The sequence below is a fragment of the Rhipicephalus sanguineus genome, chromosome 2 (assembly GCF_013339695.2).
Source record: "Rhipicephalus sanguineus isolate Rsan-2018 chromosome 2, BIME_Rsan_1.4, whole genome shotgun sequence".
NCBI classification, from domain to species: domain Eukaryota; kingdom Metazoa; phylum Arthropoda; class Arachnida; order Ixodida; family Ixodidae; genus Rhipicephalus; species Rhipicephalus sanguineus.
Genome location: NC_051177.1, coordinates 95,309,038 through 95,336,035, shown reverse-complemented (window position 1 = coordinate 95,336,035; position 26,998 = coordinate 95,309,038). Strand labels below are relative to the sequence as shown.

Below are 26,998 nucleotides of genomic sequence, written 5' to 3'. Positions count from 1 at the left end.
TGATAACCAGCTGTGCGTGTTTGTGCGTTTTTTTCTATGTTATGTGAAGAGCGACAGCTTTGACTTCGTCGCCACGTGGACGACGTGTCAGGCATGCACATAGAACCGTCTCGTGAGCAGGACGAAAATAATTACGTTAAACAGAGCAGAGAGTGCTGAATACTAGGACCAAAGAATGACAGGCTGTACGACAATGTGAACCGTGATCTATTATTCTGATTTGATTCTGTGCAGCACGAGTTGCAGTGAATCGTTTTCCCTGAAATAAATGAAATATTAAAGCCACACGACGCCCCACTGCGGCGGGGCTATAACGGCATGCGAGTAAGCGAACGTTGCAAGCACAGTTGGAAATCGCTGTCGCGCTCTCATGTGTTTCTCAGCACGCCGAGGAGCAAGCATTATGGCACCCGAAGTTTACCGACGTCGAGCGAGTGCTACAGCGGTGCCAGCGGACAGACAAAACGAAGCGTGCCAGGTGTCAGAGTTCTACAATGATCGGGAAGTGCTCATCACAGGTGGAACAGGATTCGTCGGGAAGGTGAGCCGTCACCACCTGGAATTTTTGCAGATATTGTGGCGCATAGGTAACCGTTACCGGAAATTACCTGTCACTCTTCGGTGTTCTCACATTCATCGCGATTATATTCAGCGGCCTTTGATATCGCACACCCAAAGGCAGCTGCGAGCACAATCGGTCTCGCTTGCAAATCCACGTGCCGACGTTGGCCTCTGCAGATATGTAAAGGTACCGGCACAGATTTTTTTCTGGTTGACGATGAGGCTTCTGTACAGTGAAATTTTCTACACCTCCAAGAAGTCATAATTGTAGGGAGGTTACATTGAAAGTGACAAACCGAACGTACCGATAGATACAAAACAGGGAGTACAAGGACTGATGAATTACTGCCAAGACGAAAAGAAAAGCGACACAGGCATAATTTCAATCAATACGAAAGAGCGAGTACTAAAGAAAATACTCATAATAACACTGAGCGCAAAACACAAGACAAGGGACAAGAGAACGCAGACGCAGTGCTTTCTTCCAAATAAAAGTTATTTGAATGTTGTGCAAATATTCATACAGAGAGAAAAAAAAATATTTTTAAAAATAGAGTAAAGAAACAAGGCATCACAAAAGAACTGCTTTCTCTTTCTTTTCATTTTCGTTCTCTTGTCTTGTGCTTTGCGCTCAGCACAATTGTGAATGATTTGTTCCAACTAGGACAGCTCACATCTATATTGAAAAAATAAAAACGAGCAAGCTAACATACGAAAGAGAAAACAAAAACAAAAGAAGAATGATAAGGCTGAAATTAAGATCCTTCAATACATTTGGAATAGTAAGTAGATAGTCAGGTTCATTGGTTAATTATTTCGGTAAATAAATTAACTCAATCGTGCAAGAGAAAGAAAAGTATTTAAACGTATTATTGCGAGATTGGTTTGTTTACATCTTTCTTTGCTGCTACATAGCCCTTCTCGGTCAAAATATGATGTGGTTGGTGCTTTCAAATTAGGGTTTTGTCAATGCTTGTTTGACTGTGACTGCGGTTTTCGCAAGCCAATTACTAAGAGATCACTCTAATTGGAAAAGTCACCCCTATGTCCATAGGGAGTTATATGATGAAAAGTGCGATGTTATGCTTGTGAAAAGTTTCGAACTATGGCGGCAATGTGACCACTGTAACAGGTAAGCTGTCAGCTGCAACAGAGAACTTTAGTTAATTTTTCAGCAAGTTGAAAACCGGCAAGCACGCTCATAATGGAAAAAAAAGCGCGAGTAGTTATGGCGCTAGAATAGGTATTACTTACGGTTATGTGATTCATTTGGATTGTACTAACAACGTTTCTGCAACTGGAATCGCACTCTTCATCGGCTGTTGTAGCTAAGTGACTGTGGTGCTGCGCTGCTGAGCTCGACACCCTCGTGTTCTTCCCAGCTCCAGCGGCCGCATTTAGACGTGGTGAATGCAAAGATGCTTGTTATATTTATTTAAGTACACGCTAAAGAACCCAGCGTGATCACTCTTTAACGGGAGCCTCCACCTGCAGCGTTCCTTGCAGTCATATCGTGATTTCGGCACGTAGCATTTCAGAAAATACTATAATTTCAATTACAGGCTTTTGAGCCGTGAATATACCGAGTGTTCCACAAGATGCGTTTTAATCTGCCCACATATGGAGCATACAACGGCTAAGTGAACTTCTCGGAAATAGTTTTACTGCAGGTGCATACATTTTAAGATTACTCAAAAAAAGTATGGAGACAAGTAATTGGGTTATTCCACGTCAAAAGTTCCAGCCATTTTGGCGTCCATCTCAAATGCATTCGCCAAAAAAATCGTGCTGATTTATTCCATTGAAAAGAGAGATCTGCTAGAATATTTCGGAGAGAAAAAAAAAATTCGGTCGCATGATGCATAATGCAATTTTGCATAATGTCGTGTGAGTGACGTTTGTAAGAAAATTTATTCCCAGAGTTTCGTTTATCGTTTCAATACCACATTCTATTTACATATAAAAAAAAGGAAAGACGTTTGTGTAACATGCTCGAAGCTCATTACTACTACTGCAGTTTTTCTGCGATATACGCCTCCAGAAATCTTGCCAAAATGTTTGCAATTTTCTATCTTGAAATATTCCACAATGTATGAATATCTGAGTAATAAATACTTACTCTACAAAAGGCATGTTTTGCGTTAAAAATATTTTCACACCACTAAAGTTTTCAAATTTTACGAGAAAACGTCCCGAATTTGAGAAAATCGACATTTTGCTCGACACAGAGGCGCAGTTTACAGCAAGTGGTGCTCTAAATGAAAATGAGCTTGATACCCGAATCGAAAGCGAATAAATAGTTGTTCTTATATGGCAAGTTTGATCGTTACATTTTTTTTTTTTTGCTTTAATAAAGAAAATAATTTTTGAAGTTTCCCATTGACGCCAATGGGGAACCTCAATGAGGAAGCTGCCGTATGAATAAATGGGAAGATAGCCGTCAAAGAAGAACTTCAAAATTTATTTTCTTTCTTGAAACAAAAAAAAATTCATGATAACACCTACCATATAAGAACTATTTATTGTGGTATTCTGGCCAACGAAAAAGCAGATCAAGCGGTACGCAAAGGAATTCAATGCCAAAATTATAGGCGTATTTATTTTGCCAGATCTGATTCTTCCCAGCTAGCTAAAAGACTCGCTTCTGAAGAAAAAGAAAGGCTTTGGAAACTTCCGACGCATCATTTTTCTTTCCATTACTCAATCGACCCTCATCTCAGAAGATGACTCCCATCCAGGATTCATCGACATCTGGAAACCCTGTACCATCGCCTTCGTCTAAGCACTGCCTATGGAAACAGCTTACGGTACCGCTTCGGTCAAGCGGCTAGTCCATACTGCAACAACTGTGGCTCAATAGAAACTGCAGAACATATTCTGTTTGATTGTCGAGCGATGCCGATGAGCTTGGGCTCTATCAACGTTGCATGCTTCGACAACACCGAGAACTCTATCATTTGACGATGAAATTTCTATTTAAATATTCGGATAGTATCAATCAGCTGGACGAACTTAAGTTGCGCCTTGAATGCACACAGTGAAAGACTCTATCAGAGCACGTCCCCGCACAACAGCCAGAAAACTTAGCCTGATTTTTATTTATTTTTAATCCCATTTTAAGACTTTCTTTAGCAGTCGGGAAAAATGAGCACGTAATTAGTACGTTGCTGAAAATAGCGTGGTTATATGTCATTTGAGCATGCCTACACATGCCTCATTCACATTTTAATGATTAGGTGAGCATTTGTCGAGTTAGAAAGATAATTAGGACTAATTAACTAAACCTCAATAACTAAAAATTATTATTTGGTACTACAGTACACTGGGAACCATATGCACTAGGTGTGCTTTGCGTAACGAGGTCCCTCTTTTCTTTAAATCGTGCTGCGTGATATTTGGGACGCCCTGTATATTCAAAGCGCTAAGACGACATGGACAAGGGCACAACACGAGCGCTTACTCACAAGTGAAAGCTTTATTACTCCAAAAGAAAATATATACCCGATCCTCGCGATTATCCGCACATGCGCCCCGTTAGTCAAAGCAAAGACACCGAAGATACATATAGGCATGCGCTCCTCTTCCGAATATCTCCTCTCCTCGAGCAGTGTCACTTCTTGTGCAGATATGGCCAAAGGTGGGTGACTGATGCAGCTGGACGCCCCAGTGTTAATATGGAAAGCTTCCGCAAGTTCCCGTGCCGTGCGATCCCGGTGTTTGAACGAAATTTCCGTCGCAGCAAACCGCGCTTCGCATCGGCACTCAGCCCAGTGCACGGCCAAGCGTGTTAGTGGTCTACCCTTCAAGGGTAGACCACTAACAGGGTAGATCAGCACCGCCTAATGAGGCACAATCTTTGCCACGCTTTTCAAGTGTATGAATCTCCATTGTTGCCTTTGGTCTGTACATAATAACATTCAGGTTCTCCTGGAAAAACTTCTGCGATCTTGTTCCGGACTGAAGAGGGTTTACCTACTCATGCGCGGCAAGAAAGGGCGAGGACCACAATCGAGGCTCGAGGAAATGTTCGACTGTCGGGTGAGTTCCGACACGACCTCCATATAACACATTAGGATTCGCTAGGCTTCCGTAATGCAGCCCGCTGCGAGTAAAATGGTGCGGTATACGTTTTATACGGCGGTCAGAAGCGCCGCGTACATCGTTATCGATACTGGCAGAACAATGTCACGGAAGCCAAACGTTTTCACAAGAACCTGTTTGTTTTCACGAGCTTGTCTTCGTCAGGTCAACGGCCGTTTTCCGTAGTAGTGTTTATGGACGCGTAGTTCACTCGCCCCCAAATTGCAATAAAAGAGGAGGAAGAGAAAAACTCACGAGGTTCCTCACGCGTTCGCCTAGAGGACTCGAAGGCGGAAGCTATCCGGTGCGGCTTTTTTACCTTGCACTTTATATCGACGTCTGAAGTTAACTAATTGACTATCACTAATTAACTGCCACTAATTTCACTTCACTAATTAACTCAATGCTCACTTAGCTTCCTTTGATTATCATCATACATAATTATAACCAATTTAAGTTTCACTAATTAACGTTCACTAACAAATTTCACTATTAAGAGAAGGAAAGTAGGGCTACAAAGAGTGATGAAGAGTGTAGAAAAACAAATATATCCAATCAATTCGTACATTTTCCACGTGCTTTCAGTATAACTTTTACCATGCAGTATCCATAAGGATCGTAGCAGAAATGCGTGTGATCACTAGAGTGCACGCAGAACGTTTGAGCAGAAATTGGCATTGTATGCGAACAGCGCTGACGCCGCTCATGAAGAGGTTCCTTGTAATAAAGTTGTGTAAAAATATAATAAGTGCGGCGCGTGTTGCAGTGTTATCATATTCACGCGAGGTAAATGACAGAGTTTAACAGGGTCAGCACTTCCATCACATCATTGCGAACGCACGCATGTAAAATTCGTACGCGAAGACGCCGCCAGCGGTAATATTTAGAAGTGTGCTGCGATTATACGAACCAACAAAATACTTAATCTGACCAGGCAAAAGAACTAGCTTTGCTGAAACTTGGACAGTGATGCTAAGAAGTCACGTGAATCTGTTGTGTTCTTCTTTTCTTTCCTTTCATACGTAGGTTTTCGATCGCCTGAAGCAAGAGCAGCCAGGAATTTTTGAAAAAGTGACGGCAGTTTCCGGAGACCTGGCTCAGCCACACCTAGGGCTAAGTGTATCCGATCGGAACACCTTACTAGGCAATGTCTCTGTCGTATTCCACTCAGGGGCAGCGATAAAGTTCAACGAACCTTTCAGGTAACTAAGAGCACTGTACGAGAAGCATGGCCTAAAGTGTTGTTGTTAGGCTATTATACTCTTACATAATTGAGACCCCAAATGCATTCTTGGGTCATAAACGGCGTTCATAACATAGAGCTCAATAGGCATCAGAAGAAAACTTGTGAAGTGGCTCTCTTTTTCGTCTCTTCTGTTAGTTTAAGCCACAATCTAAGAAAAAGAAAGAGTATATGTTACCCTTTGGGGTGAGTTCTGATTTTCCACGTACATAACTCTTTTTTTAAGAGACGCGTTAACTCTACTTTGGGTCCCACGAACTCTCCTTAGGGAGCATGGTCTCCAAAGAGAGTCACATACGTGAAAAGTCAAGACTCACAAAAAAGAGTCGAAGGACTGTTTTTTTTTTTCGTTAGAGTGCACAAAGCTTCCATGAAGCTTAGTGACTAGGTCTTTCTGCTGGCGAGCTTGAGGTCTCGGATTCGATTCCGGCTACAGCGAGCACATTGCGATGTAGCTGAAATGCAATCATACACTTGTATTTTGGTACATAGAAAAACAACGCCAGGCCTGCGCTGAAATCGCAGCACAGTCACAGCGAAAGCTGGAAGAGCGGCGTTTCTAGAGCCCGTTGTAAGCTTTCTTGGGGATACAATACAAGTACACTAGAAAGGTACCCACTACGCTATAAATCACAATTTTTGTGAAGCTGGGAAGCGCCACTAAGCCATTATTCGTCATTCTGCGGAGAAGCGAGGCACCAGCTACACGTCAGTAGGGCATTATGTGCACTTTATTGACGCGACGACTGATGACGACGAAGAATTAAAGCTCAGCCCTTTGTAATGGGTTGGATGCTTTAAACGGCCCACCAGTTATGTAATTTGCATTGGGTGAAGCCCGGTCGCTATTTCCCTCTCCCGTCATGCTCTATAACATACGTCGACGTGGGAGAGAGACGGGGGAGGGCGAAGAAATTTACTGAGACCCCGAGGAAATGGATCATGCGCTTATGGGCTTCCTTGGCAACCAATACAAGTGCACTTGCAAGGACCCACTACGCTATAAATCATTGTAATTTTACTGAGACCCCGAGGAAATAGATCATGCGCTTATGGGCTTCCTTGGCAACCAATACAAGTGCACTTGCGAGGAACCCCCTACGCTCTAAATCATTGTAATTTTACTGAGACGCCGAAGAAATGGATCATGCGCTTATGAGCTCCCTTGGCAACCAATACCAGTGCACTTGCGAGGAACCCACTACGCTATAAATCATTGTAATTTTTGAGAAGTAGGGAAGCAGGCACTGTGCCATTTTTCGTCATTCTACGGAGAGCCATGGTACCTGATAAACGCATGAATGCATTATGCGCACTTTGTTGATGCTGTGCCTGATGACGACGAAGAATTATGGCAGAGCCATTTGTAATGGGTTGGAAGCATTCAGCAACCTACTCGCTGCGCAATTCGCATTGTGCGACGCCTGGTTACAGAATTCGCGTTGTGCTACGCTTGGTGCTTATTTTACTCTTCTACCACGCTATATTGCATATGCTAATGTGGTTCCTTCCCGACATGAAGCCTGCATAGGACCTTTTTGCAAAACAGTTTCAAGCACCGGCATGACTACAAATCTGATTGTGAACGGAGAACTTTCACAGCGCATACAAGTCCTTTCCTCTGTGCGCCAGGGGTGTCCGTTAAGTCCTCTACTTTTTGCTTTATTTTTGGAACCACTCTGTAGGAAAGTTATTAGCAGTGCTGGAATTAAAGGGTTTAGGTTACAGGCATGTGAAGTGCGTGTTTTGGCATACGCCGACGATATTGCCTTTTTTGCTGTTGATGGAGAGAGCGTCAGTTCGTTATTAAGAATCACTGAAAGGTTTTGCGACACAAGTGGAAGTTTGATGAATAAGGATAAAAGTGTGGGTTTGTGGCATGGCAACTGGGATCACACGCCCAATTCTTTTGGAAACATTCGGTGGCTCACGACACCTAGCCGTTATCTCGGGGTACCCCTGGACAGATATAAAGACAGCGACTCGCTTTGGCTTAGCAAGGCGGAGGAACTGCGTGCGACAGCTGAAGCATTGGGTGGTCGAGAATTATCGATTTTCTCTCGGTCCGCAATATGTAACGCTTTTCCGGCTGCTAAAATTATGTACCTTTTGCAAGCACTTGGCTGTACGCGTAAAAACATTCAGAAAATCCACAGGATATTTGCCACATTCATCTGGAGATCTACATGGGAGTGCACAGCAAGAACTAATTTGTTTCGTCGAGTTAAGCAAGGAGGGCTTTCTCTGTGTCATCTGTTTCTCAACCAAGTAGTATCACGTTTCATGCTGATAAGAGATCAAAGAGATTCCTTTTTATGTTGTTTATTTCAAAGAATGTTATTACATCATATGCCTGACTTCTTTGTATCGTCAGAGAGGGGGGAACGATACTCCTTGTCGCCATTCTTCCGCGAAGTTGTGTTGTCCTATCGATCCCTATGAGCAAGGTTTCCTATGGATTACTTATCTAACGTGAAAAGAAAGCGCCTTATGAAGGACCTAATTCAAAATGTATTCCCCGTCCCCGTTTATCGGTTAATGTTTAAAAAAGCACACGGCCAAGACGTTCTAAAACGAGTTAAAAACATGTGGATACCGCCTAACGTGAAGACCTTCTTCTTCAAGCTTCATACAGGAACCCTGCCAGTGAAAACGTGGCTGGAGGATAGAGGGATTTATGTACCATGGGGAAGCATGTGTTTCCTGTGTAATCGGCCTGAAACTATTGAACATGTATTCATTGACTGTAATAATGCCATATTCTTTTGGGACATATTGCAGAGGACCTTAAAGATAGAACTACCTCTTAATACGCACGGAATTCGCTTTTTTCCCTTTGAATACTGTGTTCCGCAGTTGGATGTTATCTTTTCACTGGGTCTCCATTCGGTTTGGCGCAGCATGTTAGCGTATAGACACTGTGATGTTAAAGTTCCATCTGTTCATGAGTGTTTCGTGGAAATTGTCAAAGTTCGTGAGGTGTATAAGACGACTGACTGTGATGAAGATGTGATAGCTCTGTTTGATGCATTAACGCACATGAAACGGATATGATGTGTGCTTATTAGACGATCTTGACCTGTAGTCAAGAAGGCAATAAAGAAAAAAAAGCCGGCATGGCTCAGAGGTTCAATGCTGGGCTCCCACGCAGAGGGCCCAGGTTCGAACCTCGTGTCATCCTGGCATGTTTTTCTTATTTCGTTTTTCTTTCTTATTTCGAGCGATACTGGTTACGGACACCGGCGGCGGCAGCGGCGGCGGCGGCGGACAACTACGGCGCCAAAAACGGCCGGTGAAATGATCTCATAACAGCTTTCGCTGTAAAAAATGACATGTGGTAGGATTTCTTCCGGAGTCCTCCCCCCTCCTTCCCCTACGACGTGCCTCATAATTACATCGTAAATTTAATACGTAAATTTATTTTGTTTTTGTTTAGAAATTAAAGCTTGGCACCATCGATTTCTATACCGGACATGGAGCAGTGAGCGGTACAATTTAATTGTAGACGCAAATAAAGTAAGAGGGTTTGTACAAGTGAACGTTATTGAATTACCCCGTGCAATGACAATAAAGCTAAATCATTTGGCTCGCATCTCAGTAAAAGAAAATATAAATCTCGCACCTATGTGAACTCGCCGGAGCGATTGATAGCGCAGATGCGACCATCGTGTCACCGATAAAAAAATCTGAAACTGTGACATGGTTGTGTTTCAGAAAAGCATATGAAGTCAATGTATTGGGTACGAAACGAGTTATGGACCTCTGTAGGCAAATGTCAAACATTCAAGTAAGTTACAACGTACCTTCCTTCATTTCTCAGTTGTTACCCAGAATATGTCATGCATTTACCCTTTATATTTTGCAAAAAAATTCAACAAACCTTACAGCCAGTGAAGTGTTTGCTTCTTTCAAATACTCAACCTTTGCTTCTGGCTTTCCTTCAAGGCTCTTGTTCACGTGTCGACATCATATTGCAACTGTGACAAGCTAGATGCCCACGAAGTGATATACCCACCGGATGAAGAGCTCCAAAAGTTTATCGAAGATTGTCAGTAAGTATGCCTCAAAGAATTTCTACCATTGAATTGCGCTAAATAAGACAAACGTGAAATGGCAGGCGTAATTTTAAGAGATCGGAAGGCAGCAGGGTGGGTTGGAAACAAACAGGGGTAGTTGATATCCTAGTTGACATTTGGCAAAAGAAGTGAACCTGTACTGGCCACGTAATGCGTAAGACAGATAACCGGTGGTCATTTAGAGCAACGGAATGGTCACCAAGAAATGATAAACGTAGCGAGTTAAATGTAAAGGCAAAACAAAGAAGTTCGCAGTGATAACATGTCCATCATCTTGCACAAGATAAAGTAAATTGGTGATCACTGGAAGAGGCCTTCGTCCTAGGGTGACGACTTCTCTACAAACAAACTGCGGGACACGCTGACCAGAACACAGGGGAGATGGTGTCCCAGCAAGATCAGAAATTAACTACAGTAATAATTATTTTTTTTTCGCTTTCGGCGGCAAATTTTTTCTTGCAGTATGTTGTCATCTCGGAAACAAGGAAAAGGAGTAACAAGTTTAACTTCAAGTACACGTCGGTGTAAACAGAACCATTTGGTACACCACTGTAATGCGTTCCGACACGAAACAAAGTTATAATTATGAACGCAACAATTCGAAAACATAAGAATTCGGCGACGCACAAAACAACTATGGCCTAGTTGCCATACGTTACTGATTGTCTTACCAGAGGTTGGCCACTGCCGACCTGTGCTTCTGAGCTCAAGGCGCTGCTGAACAATAGTAACGATAAGGCGTCAAATCCGGGGCATTTTTTAAGATTTTCGTATCTCTTGGGGCACGCCGGATAATAGTCCTCAATGTGGGACAGTCGCTTCAGTCGCGGAATGATTGGTCTCCCTACTTCGTCCTGCAGCGGAGAATGACGACGACGATGATGATGATAATGAAACTTAACCTCGTCTCATACAAACTGTTCTAGGCTTGTCGTTGGGCCATGTGCGATATCTTTACTGTTGTTTCCGGTTCTGCGGTAGAATAAAACGTCATTTCCTGCTGTATGCTTCAGGAAAGAAAGAAAGAACAAACGAAAATTTTTTTAACGCTTGTGTAAGGGGATTCGTGCCGGCCATATTGCGAAATTCATATTACAGAACGTCGGCACCCGAAGATTTAACAGGCACTACGAAAGGCTTGTTCGGGCATCCAAACACGTACACTCTGTCCAAGAGCTTGGCAGAATCACTGCTTATAGAGGAACGGGGACACCTCCCTGTAGTCATCGTGCGGCCCTCCACCATCACCGCGTCACTAAGAGAGCCGCTTCCGGTGAGTGATTCCAGCCATTTCAACGTGAAACATGAGACAGATGTGAGACAGTGGTGGTGGTGTTGGTCGTGGTGGCATTAAGATAACGTTTATCATGATTATAGTTATTAATTTTCTGGCTGCCTTCGAACTGTCACATTTGATAGTGTTCCTGCTAGGAGAATCAAGTTGTAAAGGCTATAAATTAGCGGCATCTGAACATAACTAATTTTATTTTTCGTTTAAGGGCTGGGTAGACAATTTCAGTGGCGTCACCGGAATCACCGTGACGGTGAGTACTGACCGAAGTTTAGACTACATTCTACAACGACGGTTCAACGCTTACTCCTGCTACAGGTCAACACTTCAAGGGACATTAAAGGCAAAAGCCGACGTGTATATTTGAAATGGCGTTCCCGAAACGCCGTAGTGTTTGTTTCGTTCCAAGAAAATGTTTAGTTTGAAAGAAAACCACGTTTTTGTTGTCCCGCATACTGTTAGAGCAATTCAATCCGCCCTCCTCCGATAACGGCCTTCTGACGTATACGTTCACATGCTCGCCCCTTCCTGTCCAACGGCCGGCGCTGACACGCAGCGGAGCACAGCCAGGCGAAAACGTAACTTGCGTCGTTCTCAAGGGTAACGTCAAGAAGTTCCTGTGAATCAGACTGAAATGCAGAGCATTTTATTTCGTCTTGTAATTGACTGAAATGCTCTTTTTTGTCGTGGATAGTATGAGTGCTTGTGATTAATTGTACTGAAGCCCTACTACGTCATCGGTTTGGGCTCCAGAAGGCTCCACTGGTGACGCAAATCGTGCTCTACGTTTACCTCGATTTCTTTATTACTAAAAGGCTGATGTATAGTATACTGACGTTTTAGACGCTCCCAAGCACCGAGCTCTCACTCCGACATAAAATGGTGTTTGCCTTTAGTGTCACTTCAGTGCATGAAGCAACTATAGCCATCCGTGTTCGTTTGTCTGTTTTCACACCTTAACAGCTAGGTTTGGGACTGCTACCATCACTTCTTGCGACAAAGAAGTATCTAGCCGACATCGTTCCGGTAGACATTGTGGCAAATACGCTCATATGCGCCGCCTGGCACACTGCTAAAACAAGGTAGGCGTCACAAACGTTTCAATTATCACTACGTCCACCAGTGTCGCTCACTCGCACGCGAGTGATGACTGTACTGTGTCACTCGCACGCGAGTGATACTGTACCATACTGCATCTCTGGGCTCGTCATATGCTCGTCACATGCTCGTCACATGCCACCACTTAGTAGATGTTAAATCTGTACGTATTTTGAACAGCATTAGTAATAATATTGACTTTAGACGGGTAAGGGCCCAGTTCTCTTAGGCCCAAAAAATTTAGAGAGAAACGTAAGGGTGAAGTGTGGCAGACTACTTGCAATATAGACCAGACAAGTTGAGAGAAAAAGATGGCAGCGAAGGTCTTTTCAAAACTGAGTTGCGTTGCTGTTACGTGTCTCATACCAATCTTCCTCAAAAGAGCACTGTCATGTCGCTATATAGTTACCGTCCGCGCTTCTATTCTCGCATAACACTCTCTCCCTCTGACAACCATAATTCAGCGAAACGTCTACCTTAACCCCCCCCCCTCCTTGCCTTATTTATTTTCCCGCAATACCTCTTTGTTTTTTACTCACGCAATTCGTCCTGCCGGCCTCCCCCCACACCCCCGCTTTGGCAGTTGCTCTCTCCTCCTCCTTTGTTTGGACTGGAGGAGAGAGCATGAAGCACATACACACAAGCGCTAAGGAAAGCAGTTGCAGCCTTGAAGAAGGCAAGTCCGCTTGTCGAAACGTCAGCCCCAGCACACAAACCCTATTTGCGAATTTTTCATCACTCTCTCCCTCTGAAACTTCTGCGCGCAAACAGATTGCGATAATATCGCAAGTGTGCTATCGCACTGGTGAGTTAGACTTCTCTTTGCAGACCCACTTACGTCAAAGCGTACCACTGCACGAGCGGCAGCCTGAAGCAACAAACATGGGGTGAGCTGGTGGACGCGATGCAGAGGGCCGTCTTGAAATACCCACTGCCAAATACTCTCTGCTACCCAAAGATATCGGTCACCAAAAGCCACCTGTGGTACGACATCAACATGTACTGCAAGCGTCTCGTGCCTGCACGTGCCACAGACATGGTCCTGCAGCTAATGAGAAGAGAGCCAAGGTTTGTGCCGCATGCCTTACTGTTTTGCACGCTCTACTGTACACCAGCGTCGCCAAATGTAGAGTAATTACACTATTGTAGGGTATTGCTGGCATTTACACTGCTTAATAGGGTAGCATAGGGCCTTTCGGCGTTTTTTGACCAAATGGGTGATTTCACCACGCGCTTTTTTACAATGCATGGAAGTTATTCCCCAAGAAGGTGGAAATATTCCCAAAATCTGGTTGTTTGTACTTCCGGAGGTCAACCATCGCAATAGACACACCCAGGTCTGCTCAGGCCAGTTTATTTCCTTAAGTCCTTTCATCAGAAATGATACGTAAGGGGTGTACATACCATCACGCTGACCGCAATGTCAGTGAATAAACTTCATTACAAGACCCGGCATGTTTGTGATCCGGGATAGACAGAACAAGTAGACGTCAGAAGACCCTGTCTCCCTATAGCCTCCCTGGCCTGCTGGATAGCCCGTCATCGGTCTTGGATCTCCGAGCTGAGCAGTGCTAGCCACACCTATCAGAAATTTCACGCAAGGACGGATTTCACAAGCTGATCGCAATAGTTTATTGTTGTTGTTGTTGTTGTTGTTCTTGTTGTCGTCGTCGTCGTCGTCGTCGTCGTTGTTGTTGTTGTTGTTGTTGTTGTTGTTGTAGTCTCAAGAATTCGTTTCATAGTAGGGAGACACTGTAGAGGGGAGAACGACGTATGCTATCTCTCTTATCCTAATACAGGTTCCTAATCATAACAACAAAAGTAAAAAAAGATTGGAGCAGCTACGCACCAGTGCTGCGAAGATTGAGGAAACAGCGGAGCTGGTGGCCTTACCCTCCTCCTTTCCCTCCTCCTCACAGTCACCTTTCTCTCTCCCCTCTCTCCTCACAATCACCTTTCTCTCTCCCCTTGCTATACATGGATATGTTATGCTTCACCACCTCCCCTCCTCCTTTCTCTCCTCCTTTCTCTCCTCCTCACCCTCGCATCACTCGTCCTCATCCTCACTTCCCTTTCACACCCCCTTGCTATACTTACTATACAAGGCTATGCTATGCTTTCTTTTTCTCTCTTTCAGTTTATTTCGATATTGAAAGGGTTCTGCAGCGCAAGCACTGTAATGCTGAAGGAAAGGCGAGGAACAGCGCTCGTGTCGTCCCTCTTTGCTTTCCGTTCCTCGCCTTCACGCCTTTCCTCCGGCACTACCCTGCTTGCGCTGCAATACCCTTTCAATATGCGCTTTAACCAACTAGCCGAAATAGCCGTTGTTCTCCTTATTTCCATATCTTTCTTTGTCCTCTCTGTATTTATTTCTCTTTCTATCATTGCCACTCTTTCTTTGTGTTTCTTTTTCTTGTTTCTTTCTTTTTATCTTTCTTTCTCTCTATCTTTTTCACAGTCGTTCGCCCATAGCAACCCTATCATATGGTTCTCTTCCTAGGCGAAGCGACGCACAGTTGTGCCAAGTGGTTGCTAGGCAACGGCGTTTCTTGACGCTTTACGGACAAACGAAAAGCTCAAACAGCTCCGCCGTCAAAGCCCTCAATGTACGCGAGGAAAACACGGCCTTTTGTTCTCGTTTAAATTTCTGTGCAATTCCGCTGATCTAACCCAGCGTTCGATAGTGCGACAATTTCATTGTTTCTTTAGGTGTCTCTTCAATGCGGTGTACTTCATGCGAACTGTGAAAGGTAACATTACGCATGCAAGGTATAGCCTTGATGGCCCCCTGTCACATTCTAATCATACGCTTTCCGGGTTTGCGCACGCCGCTGCATTCATGTTCAGGGTGTTAAGAAGTTTTAAATGATTATAATAAGATTACTAAGTGACAACGACATAACACAATTTTCTGAGGCGCGCTACACAGAGCACAAATATTAAAAGCGCCCGCGCACGCGCACACGCACACAAAAACCTTAGTTCGTATTCCGCTATTTATATTACGGGCCGCCGCCGATAAGGGCAGGCACGCAAAAAGCGCAGAAAAAAATCCTAGCGAAGTTTCTTTTCTCCCTGATGCGAACAGCACTTGCCCGGAGACTCTCCGCTCATAGCATGACGCATTACCCTGAAGCACGCCCACTACGCATATAGCTTCACGGCTTCAATACTTGGAATTGGTGCTCCTGTATGTCTATTATCATTCTTACTGTTTTAAATGTGGCAATTACTGGGTTGAGCAACAAATTAGTGCGCAGAGTAATACACTGGGTAATGCCGAAGTCAGCTGACTTCGCGAAGAATCAGTCATTTTCAGCAGCCGCCTATGGCATGGTATGGTATGTTATGGTATGGTATGGTACGGTATGGTATGGTATGGTATGGTATGGTATGGTATGGTATGGTATGGTATGGTATGGTATGGTATGGTATGGTATGGTATGGTATGGTATGGAAAACTTCATTAAGGTCAGCTTTCGAAAAATTGGCTGACAACCCTGCTGTACACATATATTTCTCGATGACAAGTTCTGTCGAATGAAAACATGAATTCTAACAATAACTTGCAGTTTTCGCGACCTCTCGTTCACAACAACCACATGTCTAGGGCAACATTACAATGCCAGTGACGCAAAAATTGAATTAAATAGCAGGAGTAGTGGGAGTGGCTGACAGAAACTCGCACTTCGTCGCCTACAACTTTTAGTTCTTCGCTTCGCGAGGTCGTATGATGCCAGTCGAATGAGTGAAGTTGGCTAGATGTGCTTTGTTGCGACCAGCTTTTGCAGGCACCAGAGACTCCGGAGGAAGAGGCTCGAGGAAGGCAAACTTAACAGAGGTTTCATTTACATAACGATCTCGTGTCTACATGACGATTCCGTTTTACAGGTAGAGGATTTCGTGTCTCTACATCATGACGATTTCGTGTCGAATGAGCCCGTGGGGGCTCATTTTAAAGAGTCTCTTTCCCCAGATCCCTAGATCGGGAAATTGCTCCAAGTTGGGATGGTCCAATCACGCCGCACACAACACTAATGAGGGTCCGCCCGCGCCCGCCCAGGTCAACGTCCTCGACTGGGGCGTGGCCACAGCACTCAGCACCTGTGGCACCTTCCCTGCCATGCGAAGGCTGTAGGGAGATGGGTCCCACGCTCGGACAGCCGAGCGTGTGACCAAGGAAGAAGTCGCGACAGGAAACCATTATGGTTGACTCGTCGAACCTTGGTATGTCGGCTTCCCGTCTCGGGAGGACAATTCAAATGCCTGAACCGCTGCCAACAGGCAAGCAGCCCTTTGGAGTCCGGTTCGAAGAAAGGGGACGCCGCTTCCTTTTCGGCGCAGGGGCCGATCGTAACAGCGTGCATACACAAGCACGAAAGGTGTGTAGAGCATTCAAGCATCCTGTACCCATTATTTAACAGAGGCACGTGCCTAAATGTCTGGTACAGTCTAGACCAGGCCATCTTGTCTTTGAGAGAGAACATACACGTGGCATACGCCAAGAAGCAGACGCCAAATAGTCTCGGTTGTTTCTGAGGCGAGAAAACGATAAACAGTGCCACAACCCATTGAAGAGGCAAAGGTTGTTGTTTTGTGGATATATCGACACTTATTTGGTAATGTCGACTGTTGCAGGCTCACTGACATAACTGCCCCTTCCTTTAATACTTTTGCTTCGCAGATTCGTGCAGCTTCACGAAAAGGTTCGGAAGAGCATGGGTGCTGCACAGTACTTCGTGACTCACGGATGGCTCTTCAGAACGAACAATATCGTCAAGCTTATGCATGACCTATCTCTCAAGGATAAACAGGTCGGTCAAACGATACAGAATATATATTCTTAAGTGCCAAATGCGACTTGTATACATGCCGAACCGACCACAACATCCCCTCACATGGAGGATGCCAGGAATAACCTTCGGGAGAGATAGGGCTGATAGCCACATTTGCATGCAATTTCGTCAGACCTATTAACGAAAACAAGAGTTCGACACACTTGCATGTAAACTGCTTTTAGCACCCATGGAACAAAATATTCCAATGCATGTGTGCTAACAGCGGAGCTGTTTATGCCAGCCGTTGGTTGTTCTTCCGCGAACACAAAACTATCACCATGAACTGGTACGCGCTATGTTCTCTTTCCTTTTCTTCATCTTCTGCTTCGCTCCCAGATCACACACGCCCATTTGTCCGCCATAGGATGGAATAGCTCTGATGGGTGAGAGAACGAGTACATAGAAAGAGAGAGAGAAAGAGAGAAAGACTTGGCGAAAAAGGTTTCTTCACGAGGTGGGATTCAAACCCGCGTACACATGATCTGAAGGCGAGCATCGTTACCACTCGGCTATCCAGGCACGCTAGCAAAGCACAGCATAGCCTTTTATAATAAAGTATACCAAAGGAGTTGGAAATGGAAGTGAGGGTGAAGAGAAGTGAGGAGAGGGTGAGGAGAAGGGAACGAAGGAGGGGAGAGAGTAACGACTAGCATAGAAAGAAAGAGAAAGATCGATAGACGGAGCGAGAAAGAGAAATAGATGTGCGTTCATACGCACATCTATTTAGATGTGCATACGCACATCTATTAGAAATAAATATTTATAGAGAGAGAAAGAAATAGAAAGGAATAGAGACAAAAAAAGACAGAAAAAAATAGAGAGAAGAGAGAAAAAGAAATAAAGAGGAACAAAGAAGGCCGCCCAGCTGCGCTCTTCCTTCAGGCTTGGCACCACTAGTTCGAAGCTGACTTAATTTTTTTTAATTAGCGACAAAGTTTTAGCCTCCGTTTTTATTTAAAGCGATTACATTGTTACGACGTCCCTTTTGACTCTTACGATTGTACACAGTCTGTAAATGTATCCTGTATGTGCTGCAACATCCCCGTAACGTATGCTGAACGGACACATGACAAAAACAGCTGACGACTCACATCTGCAGCGCAGTACCCAATGGATTCGTTATGTCGGCATGCATTTTGTTGTGTGCAGTTTCTGATGTCGCTACCACTTCGCGAGAACAGACATTCGGCCGAGGTGCTACGGATACATGATTGGAAATAAGCGGGGCAACTAGTAACATTCACTGTCGCGCTGTTCATCTTCCATCATGTGACATTCCTAATTATTGCGATAGTAACACAGGGACACTCGAAGTAAAAATTCGCCGTCGGCGTCGTCACTAATGTGGTGGTCCGTACGAGGTCCTTGTCCCAAATATCCTATCGCTACCCACGTGCGGTGGGCTGTGGAAATGAATGAAGCGTGGTAGAGATCGCAACTTTTAGAGCGCTCTAGGGAGAGGAAACACGTGAGTGTGCCAAGCGAGGGCACGGGAAACCGCGGCGGTAGTAATGTGGTTAGGACGCTCACCTCCAGTGCTGGAGGTCAAGGTTCGATTCCCAGTGCCGCCGGGCACCCACCGGTTTTTCTAATCGGGAGAGAGGTACCCAGATCTAGCGCTCGTTGTTGTGGTACTCTATTCGGGCGAACTTGTGCCCAGGAAATGAAAAGTACAAGCAATACACGCTGTACACTGATAGCGGCAAGCACTGTCGTCAGTCGTCGGTAATCTTGTCAGCAGGTAAGCGCGTCGGCATTTTATACCTGCGGCATCGAAGATACCCCCGTTATCGTTGGTGGCCGCGTTAGTTCCAGAATAAACGCTGCTGTTCGCGTTGGGCGCTCAAGCTTATGAGACGATTCCAAGATAATCTGGAAGGTTTCCAGACATTCAGGCGTGGTTTGCGCAAGGCAGTGTTAATACGTGTAACGGACCGGTTACATAAAAATACAAACATATCCACGGGTAAATGATGAAGGGCTTGGGCGAAGCTCGAAGCAATCATGGTTACACCGTGAAATATTCAGTGGTTTCGCCCAGCAATAATCAAAGCGATAGCCCAGTACATCATCAAAGACGTGGCAAACACTGTATATATCTATACAAGAAATTTTATTAATCGTAAGTGGTAGCTAAACGTGGCTTCCGTTCCCCCTTCATTATAACGGCGTTATGGTCGGTGAAGTGATGGATCGGTGATGGGTCGTAGTGGAATGTTTGCAAAGACGAAGTAGTGGGCAGTTTGCAAAGGTGGCTTCCGTTCCCCCTTCATTATAACGGCTTTATGGCGGGTGAAGAAATGGATCGGTGATGGATCATAGTGGGATGTTTGCAAAGACGAAGTAGTGGTAAGTTTGCAAATGTGGCTTCCGTTCCCCCTTCATTATAACGGCTTTATGGTCGGTGAAGTAATGGATCGGTGATGGATCATAGTGGGATGTTTGCAAAGACGAAGTAGTGGGCAGTTTGCAAATGATCGGTGATGGGAGATACTATTCGGGGGATACTGCCGGTTACGCCTTACGCCGGACGCGTGACAAGGTTAGACTAAGAGGAGCTTCGCCCCTAAAAGAAGCGCGCGTGTGGCCTCTTGTTCGCGCTCTATTGATTCGCTACCCTTCCCCTCCCCTCAACGACGCTGAGCACTATTTGTGCAACCCTTATCAGTAGGTCTGAGGATAGAAAAGACGCCTACTTCTGTAACTCATAAGGGTTGCTGAAATAAGCGTCTTTCCTATCCTAATAAGAATATCTGGGGGCCGTAGCGGAGGGCTCCGAAAATTTCGACCACCTGGGGCTCTTTAACGTGCACCTCAATCTAAGTACACGGGCCTCAAACATTTTCGCCTCCATTGAAAATGCAGCCGCCGCGGTCATCATCATCATCATCAGTGTTTATTTTTCACCAAAACAGATACAATGGCGAAAAATGGGGGGACGGCAAAAAAGCTGCAGTTATTGCAGCTTGACTAAGCACCGTCCACCCTGCGTCAGCAATGACAGGGTAAAAACAAAATACAAGAATAGAATGAAAAAATAAATAAAATAAAGCAAGTAATAATACAAGCAAAAGGCGAAGTAAATGACAGGCCAAGGTATACAAACAAAAAGGAATATTTCATAAACACATGAGCACAATAATTCGTAGAGTGTGTATCATCGCTTTTGTACATAAGAAAGGTACACAATGAGGTACACAGGAAAGGTACAAAAAGATACAAAAAAAATGATGCGAAGCAACACAGTGTGACTTATGTAAACAATGCAAACCTACAAAAATAGTGTTTGTACATTGATAGTGTTTAATTTGTCGATATTTATGTCTTGCTGCTCATATGAATTGAGTATAGTTGGCAACATGTGGCTAAGCCTTTGGGTGCCGTAATTGGTGCGAGATAACGGAATATTCCACGGGGGTTTATATCGATGAAAGTAAATTCTTTGAGTATGTTCAAGATTTGCAAGTGTCAGAAATGCGTCGAGTTTCCCTCTGTTTGCGCTAATGTAGGATTGTAATAACCTGAATTTGTATATGTCGTTAGCCATAACAATTTTATGTTTAACAAAAAGTTGTCCTGTGTGTTCAAGGTATGGTATGTTTTCTATTGCCCTGATCGCTCTTTTTTGAAGTATTTTTAGCTTATTTAAATTTGCGGACGTAGTGTTTGCCCAAACTAACGCGCAGTAGTTCAAGTGGGCATGGAAAAGAGCCTGATATATAATTCGCTTTATACTAACGGGCAAAAGACGTCGACAACGATTTAAAGTGCCAACCACGCGTCTCAACTTTAGGCTAATATGGTCTGTATGCTCATTCCAGGATATATGTTCATTAAAAACCACTCCAAGCGTCTTAATTGATTTGGTCACTGCAATTTTTGTATGGGCCTAGGGTAACATAATTTGGTACCTGCAGGGATATGCCGAGAGCTCGGAAAAGGACACATTTTGTTTTTGATTCATTTAACATTAAATTGTTCTTGGTAGACCAATCACGAAGCTTATAACAGGTGTTGGCCGCTAAAGCCTCGAGAGTACTAAAATCTTTTCCAGTAAAAGATATTGTGCAGTCATCGGCATATATTATGAAGTTGCAATTTTCACCAATTCTGACTATATCATTTATGTAGTATAAAAACAATACAGGCCCCAGAATACTACCTTGTGGTATACCCCGGTTTTAATTGTTTGTGTGCTCGATTTGAAGCCATTTATCTCAACATACTGAGACCGCGCACTCAGATATGACTGCATAAGTTTGAGTGCTTTTCCCCTAAATCCATAGCATTCTAATTTATTAAATGCGAAGCATTTCTTAGCGAACCTCTGGCACTTTGAGCGTTTCTATCTACGTATCTATCTATCTATCTATCTATCTATCTAGCCGCCTACGTCTGGGTGCTCTCATGATCCCCTCCTTAACTTGGTGTAGACCAAAATTTGCATGGGAGGGTAAGAGGATTTGACGAATATGACTGCCGGGTCATGACATGACTAACGTTAAAATCCTGTCGCGTACGTCGTCAAACCCTTTCCACTAGACACGTGTGGCACATACCCGTTTACCATGGGCCGCGGTGTACGGGTATGCGCCACAGGTGATTGACAGTTTATATCTACCCAGGAACGGCGAGAACAGACATTGGTTACTTAAATGCTAAAGCGTTAAGGAAAACCAACGTCGGCAGCATTGACTCAACGAATAGAAAGAATGAAAATTAGGATCCCAGCAGGAATCGAACCCAAGAATTCTGCGTGGCTATCAGGTATTCTACCACTGAGCCATGCCAGGTCTATAAACTGGTTTGAAAAAAACAGCCTACGCAGGCGTAATTCGGTACAACGTCAATTGTGGTTGTGGTGCTGGCTATCTAATTTTACAAGAAAGCAATAAACGCTACATGATACTCCTACGATATGTACTCCTACGATACAGGCGTCGTATCAGATTAACGTCTGTAGTTCCAGTGTCGGCTTCGCTTTCATAGCAGTCTAATAAACATTACGTTTGTATTCCTACGATTCAGCAAGCTATATTGAAGCATTGCTCGACCCCGGAGGAATACATTAACGAGAGTTACATCTGATATCCACATCACCACACCCTAAAGTGCACTTCGTCCACCAGAACGGCGCAGTGTCCTCTTCATTTCTTACGAGGCTAGGCGATGGCCTCATGCTGACCGAGGATGATGCCAGATTGATTGACAGCCGCTTTGTAGATTAGGCTACGTAGGCCACACACACCCAGGTAGTCTACGAACACGACAAACACCATCCACTGATGTTGGTCTACGTAGCACTATCCAGGCCTACCAGCCTCGACGGCCTGAACCTCACCAATGCGATGGGTCGCTTCAGGTTCCGACATGTCGCCGGCTCTGTCGACAGAGAATTTGTCGACGAAATGACCGAGGCATCCACGAATTCCAACAGCTCTACTATACCACATACTTCACTACACATGGACCCCTCGTCACCACGATCACGACCGGATACTATAACAAGTCATGACCAGCTGCTGGTGCTCACTAATTACGGTGATGATGCCCTTGTTCAAGAACTGTCAAGAACTTCTTGCACACATGTACACGGGTTCCTGAAACGTGCGTGCGTTCTTGAGACAGGTATAAGCACTACGTATCATCTTACCGCTACTGGTGTTGGTAATACCCACGTTGCATACGTAACCGTAAACAACTGGTTATATAACACATATGCGGCTCTGCAACATATATATATGTGTGCGTATAAAATTTATACAAATCTTTAGCGTCATTTTGTAACGTGTCGCTCAGTAAAAAAAGGTTACGCCACCGTCCCCTACCCGCCGCATGCTTCGCATAACATCGACTCCCATGGTACGTGGGATCTGCCGAATTTTTTAATAACAGTTCATGAGATACGCGATCAAAGGCTTTACTAAAGTACAAATTCAATGCAAGTGTCAAAAGTTTCTTTTCGATATTGCAAAGTATGATTTCTTTCTGTGCTAGTAAGGCACTTTCCGTTGAAAGTTTCTTTCTGAAACCATATTGGCATTCGGTTATTAGATTGTGTTTTCTCGAGAAACTGTCAATTCTACCGTTTATTATTTTTTCAAGGCATTTTGAGAAAACTGGTAGTATAGATATTGGGCGATAATTGCTTAAGTTGTTTTTATCTCCAGACATATATTGCAGTAACTTTCGCTAGTTGCATTCGATCCCGCGACCTTCGGGTCAGCAGTCGAGCGCCATAACCACTAGACCACCGTGGCGGGGCCTTTCCTATCCTGAAACCTGTTACTGCTGTTGAAGCACCAATCCTGCCTGGCACGGTGCGACCACTGCTCCGCGCTGCAAGGGTCGTAGAAGCCAGCGCGCACGCGCCTATATTGCGAGTAACCTGCAGCACTTCCGAAGGTTGAGCGAACCGAGATGCCGTTGGCTCCGCGTGGCTAGAGTGTACTAGGACAAGGGAGCGCTGGGAACGAGCCTCGAAAAGTGAAGCCCAAACAGGGTCAATCCGCTTGTGGCGCTACGATCGGTAGTCTATAATGTGTTGTCGTTTTAGAGTTGCTTTAGAGCTCCACAGAAGTGGTGCAGGGGTAGAATGCCCGCTTCCCACTCAAAAGGACTGGGTTAGAATCGCAGTGGTAGACGTTGAGTTTTAATTTTTTTAGTGTCACCTCTTATAGCTATAATGATTTTCCTTTGTTCCTGGCTTCAGTTGCTATGTGTTGCTTCAAAACGTAACGCACCATGTGAAGTAAAATAGAAAAAATTGACAGTTAGAGTAGTTACTTGCAGCGCCACCTCCTGGGATTCAACAAAAACGTAAAGTATGGCCTCCGAGATCTTTGCGAATACGAGACTCGAAACGGGATTTCACAACTTACGTTACTTTTTGTAGCAATACGTAGCAACATAAGCTAGTTTTATGAAACAAAGGAAAACCAATACAGCTATAAAAGGTGACACTAAGAATAAAAACCCACTTTCTACAGCTGCGATTCGAACCCGGGTCCTTGGATTGGGGAGCGGGCATTCTACTCCCCCCCCCCCTCTGCACCACTTTGGCGGAGCCGCGCGCAGCTCTTAAACTACGACGCATAACAGACTACCGATCGCAGCGCAACAAGCGGATTGACCCTGTTTGGGCTTCACTTTCTATACATTGGTGCTGCGGCCGTTCCGAGCACTCCGCTGTTCAGGGGCGTAGCCAGAAATATTGTTCGGGGGGGGGGGGGGGGTGTTCAACCATACTTTTTGCATGTTCGTGCGTGCGTTTGTATGTGTGCGTGTATATATTCGCAAGCAAAATTGAAAATTTCCGGGGGGGGGGGGGGAGGTTGAACCCCCCAAACCCCCTGCCCCTATTCTAGTACACTCTAACATGGCTGTTTCCGCTACCACCCCGGGTTTTCGCATACCTAGTGTAGCAACTCACGTTATTTTAAAGAAGACAGAAGCGACTAATTGCGTTCAGTTGCTAGTGTTAACGCTGTTCATTGCGCCAGTGTTGTAAAAGTTAGTGTTCGTAATCATTAAGTAGATTGTATTCGTGTTTCACTGTGCCCGCACACACAATGCTCGTCAATTTATATAGTACGTGAATTTTTACTGCGTTATATAGGGCCAATAAAGCTACGAACCTTTTTATAGCTGATAGATACATTGCTATCACTGTCAGTGTGTCGCTTTTCGAGCGAAACCAGTGGCGTAGCCAGGAATTTGTTTCGGTAGGGCAATGTCCTTGATCCAAAGGGGGAGCCTGGAGGGCGAGTGCGGTCAGTTGTCATTTTGTGCTCTGTATCCCACGACAGAAAGACAGTTCGGGAATGGAACATGTCCGCTGTGCCAATTCCTGGCTACGCCTCTGGGCGAAGCTGTTACTTTCTCAATGACAGCTGATGCCTTTACGTTTCAGACGTTCAATATCGACATGAGGAGTGTGGACTGGTATCCGTATTGGGACCAATGTTTGCTAGGAATTCGCAAGTACCTATTCAAGGCCGAAGATTCGGAGCTACCAAAAGCACGGAAACAGCTGACGCGGTGAGCACATTGTACAGCAAAGCCGTAGACGGCTGGGGTTCTGTGTATTCTTCCTGAGCATCAGCAAAGACGAATGTGCCAGACAAATTTCCCAAACCCCACCTCTCACCCCCAGTCCACTAAAAATGAAGAAGGGAAGACAAGGGCGGCGAACACCAATTATGATCGCGCACGAAACGCCAAGCGCGTGCGGCAAGCCGGACAAGAGGATGCATGTCGCGAAACAGAGAATGCGGCAAAAAGAAGCAAGCACGTACATACCATGCTACTCAACTGGAAAACTTTAAAGGGGTGTGCGCTAAATTCGAAAGAGACTTTCTAGACAGACATTCCGGATTCAGTCGCAGGGTGTGTGATCGGCTATGGTTCCGAATACTGTGCCACCTATAAGTGCCTTGCGCTAAACAGCTTCACAGGAATGGCTCGCATTTTTTTTAACAAAATGCGGCCTGTGTTCAAAGACTGATTTGTGGGAAGTCTTTTGACAAAACCAGTTAACTGCAAGTGCCAGTTTCTTCTTGCGCTTATTTCTAAGTAGTTTATTTTTTTTGTGATCATGCTTGAGAAGAATGAAATTACACATGTTGGTTGATGAACATGTGATACAGTCAGTTGAGGTCGCAATGGAAAAACAACGTCCGATGGTACTGAAACAACGTGGCTATATATACGCTTATGCAATTTTTCTGTGAAAATACATTTTTACAATTACCAAATAGACGGTGCACTGCCCAACTTTATGCAATCAGAACACAGAGGAACGTACTTCCTTTACCAATTAAGAATTGTTTTGCAACATATTTGTTTTATCATATGTGTTCAAGATGCTCCTTATAGGGCTGCTACGTGCTACATATGCCTGTTGGATTCAGGTGCGAGTTACATTTGCGGGAAAAATTTAAATGTAACTATGCAGATAATTTGCTCTGACAGGAGCCAGTCAAGTATGCACAAATTTTATTTGGCCTCGACATCATTAAACTTTAAAAAATTCTAGCGGAGGACAGCTACCATGACTGTCTAAACTGACTGTCTAAAGGAAGAATTAGTGGCCAAAGAAGTGTCAAAAACGAACTTACGACAGGCAACGTCAATTTCATTTTATCCATCGCAGGCTCTACGCCCGGCGCTTGTCCCTTAAGGTGCTCATGGTTGCTCTAGCATGTCCACTGCTGGCGACGCAGACAGCCTGTGACCTCGGCTCCACGGCGACGCTGCTTTGCCTGCAAGCATGTGAAGCGCTGTCACACATCGTAGACCTGCCGTCGAAACTGTAGCTGATAATCGAACATTAACCACTAGTAAAAAAAACGCTTATGCACGTTGCCGTAAACAAAAGTTATTAGGCTTGATTCTATCAACTCTATACAGGATATCTATAGACAAGCTCTATAGACAAGCTCTGTAGACATATAGACATCCTTGTCTAAAGACAAGGATGTCTTTATGTCAACCACTGTCTCAGACTGTATGAATACCACCGCACAAAAATTTGTAGACAAGAATTTGACAAAATGCTGCACAGTGAATGGCTATATATACGGTTAACAGATGCCTGCTGTCTGTTGATTTTATATACTACACTAAAGAAAATGTCTGCAGGAAGGCAAATATCTATATCTTGCACTGTAGTGCATTCATCGAAGAGGATCTCTAAGGCCATTGAGATGTTCATAGCTATAAGCATATATCATCGCTTTCTGATTCGCTCCATAAGCTTCCCGCAAGGTCACAACTTCGCGAGGCTCTGTGATCTTCGTATAGCGCAGTC

The 26,998-nt window shown here is 44.5% G+C and overlaps 1 protein-coding gene across 1 annotated transcript; it reads left to right on the top strand.

The window, feature by feature from the left end:
• Positions 1–403: 403 nt before the first annotated feature.
• On the top strand, positions 404–26,504 carry LOC119381758 (putative fatty acyl-CoA reductase CG5065). The gene is made up of 11 exons (XM_049412886.1): positions 404–541; positions 4,483–4,599; positions 5,668–5,843; positions 9,599–9,671; positions 9,830–9,936; positions 11,059–11,233; positions 11,460–11,569; positions 13,178–13,417; positions 17,034–17,163; positions 25,100–25,227; positions 26,342–26,504. Exons 1-11 carry the CDS (start codon positions 404–406, stop codon positions 26,502–26,504), a joined length of 1,557 nt encoding a protein of 518 aa, XP_049268843.1.
• The last annotated feature ends 494 nt before the right edge of the window (positions 26,505–26,998 follow it).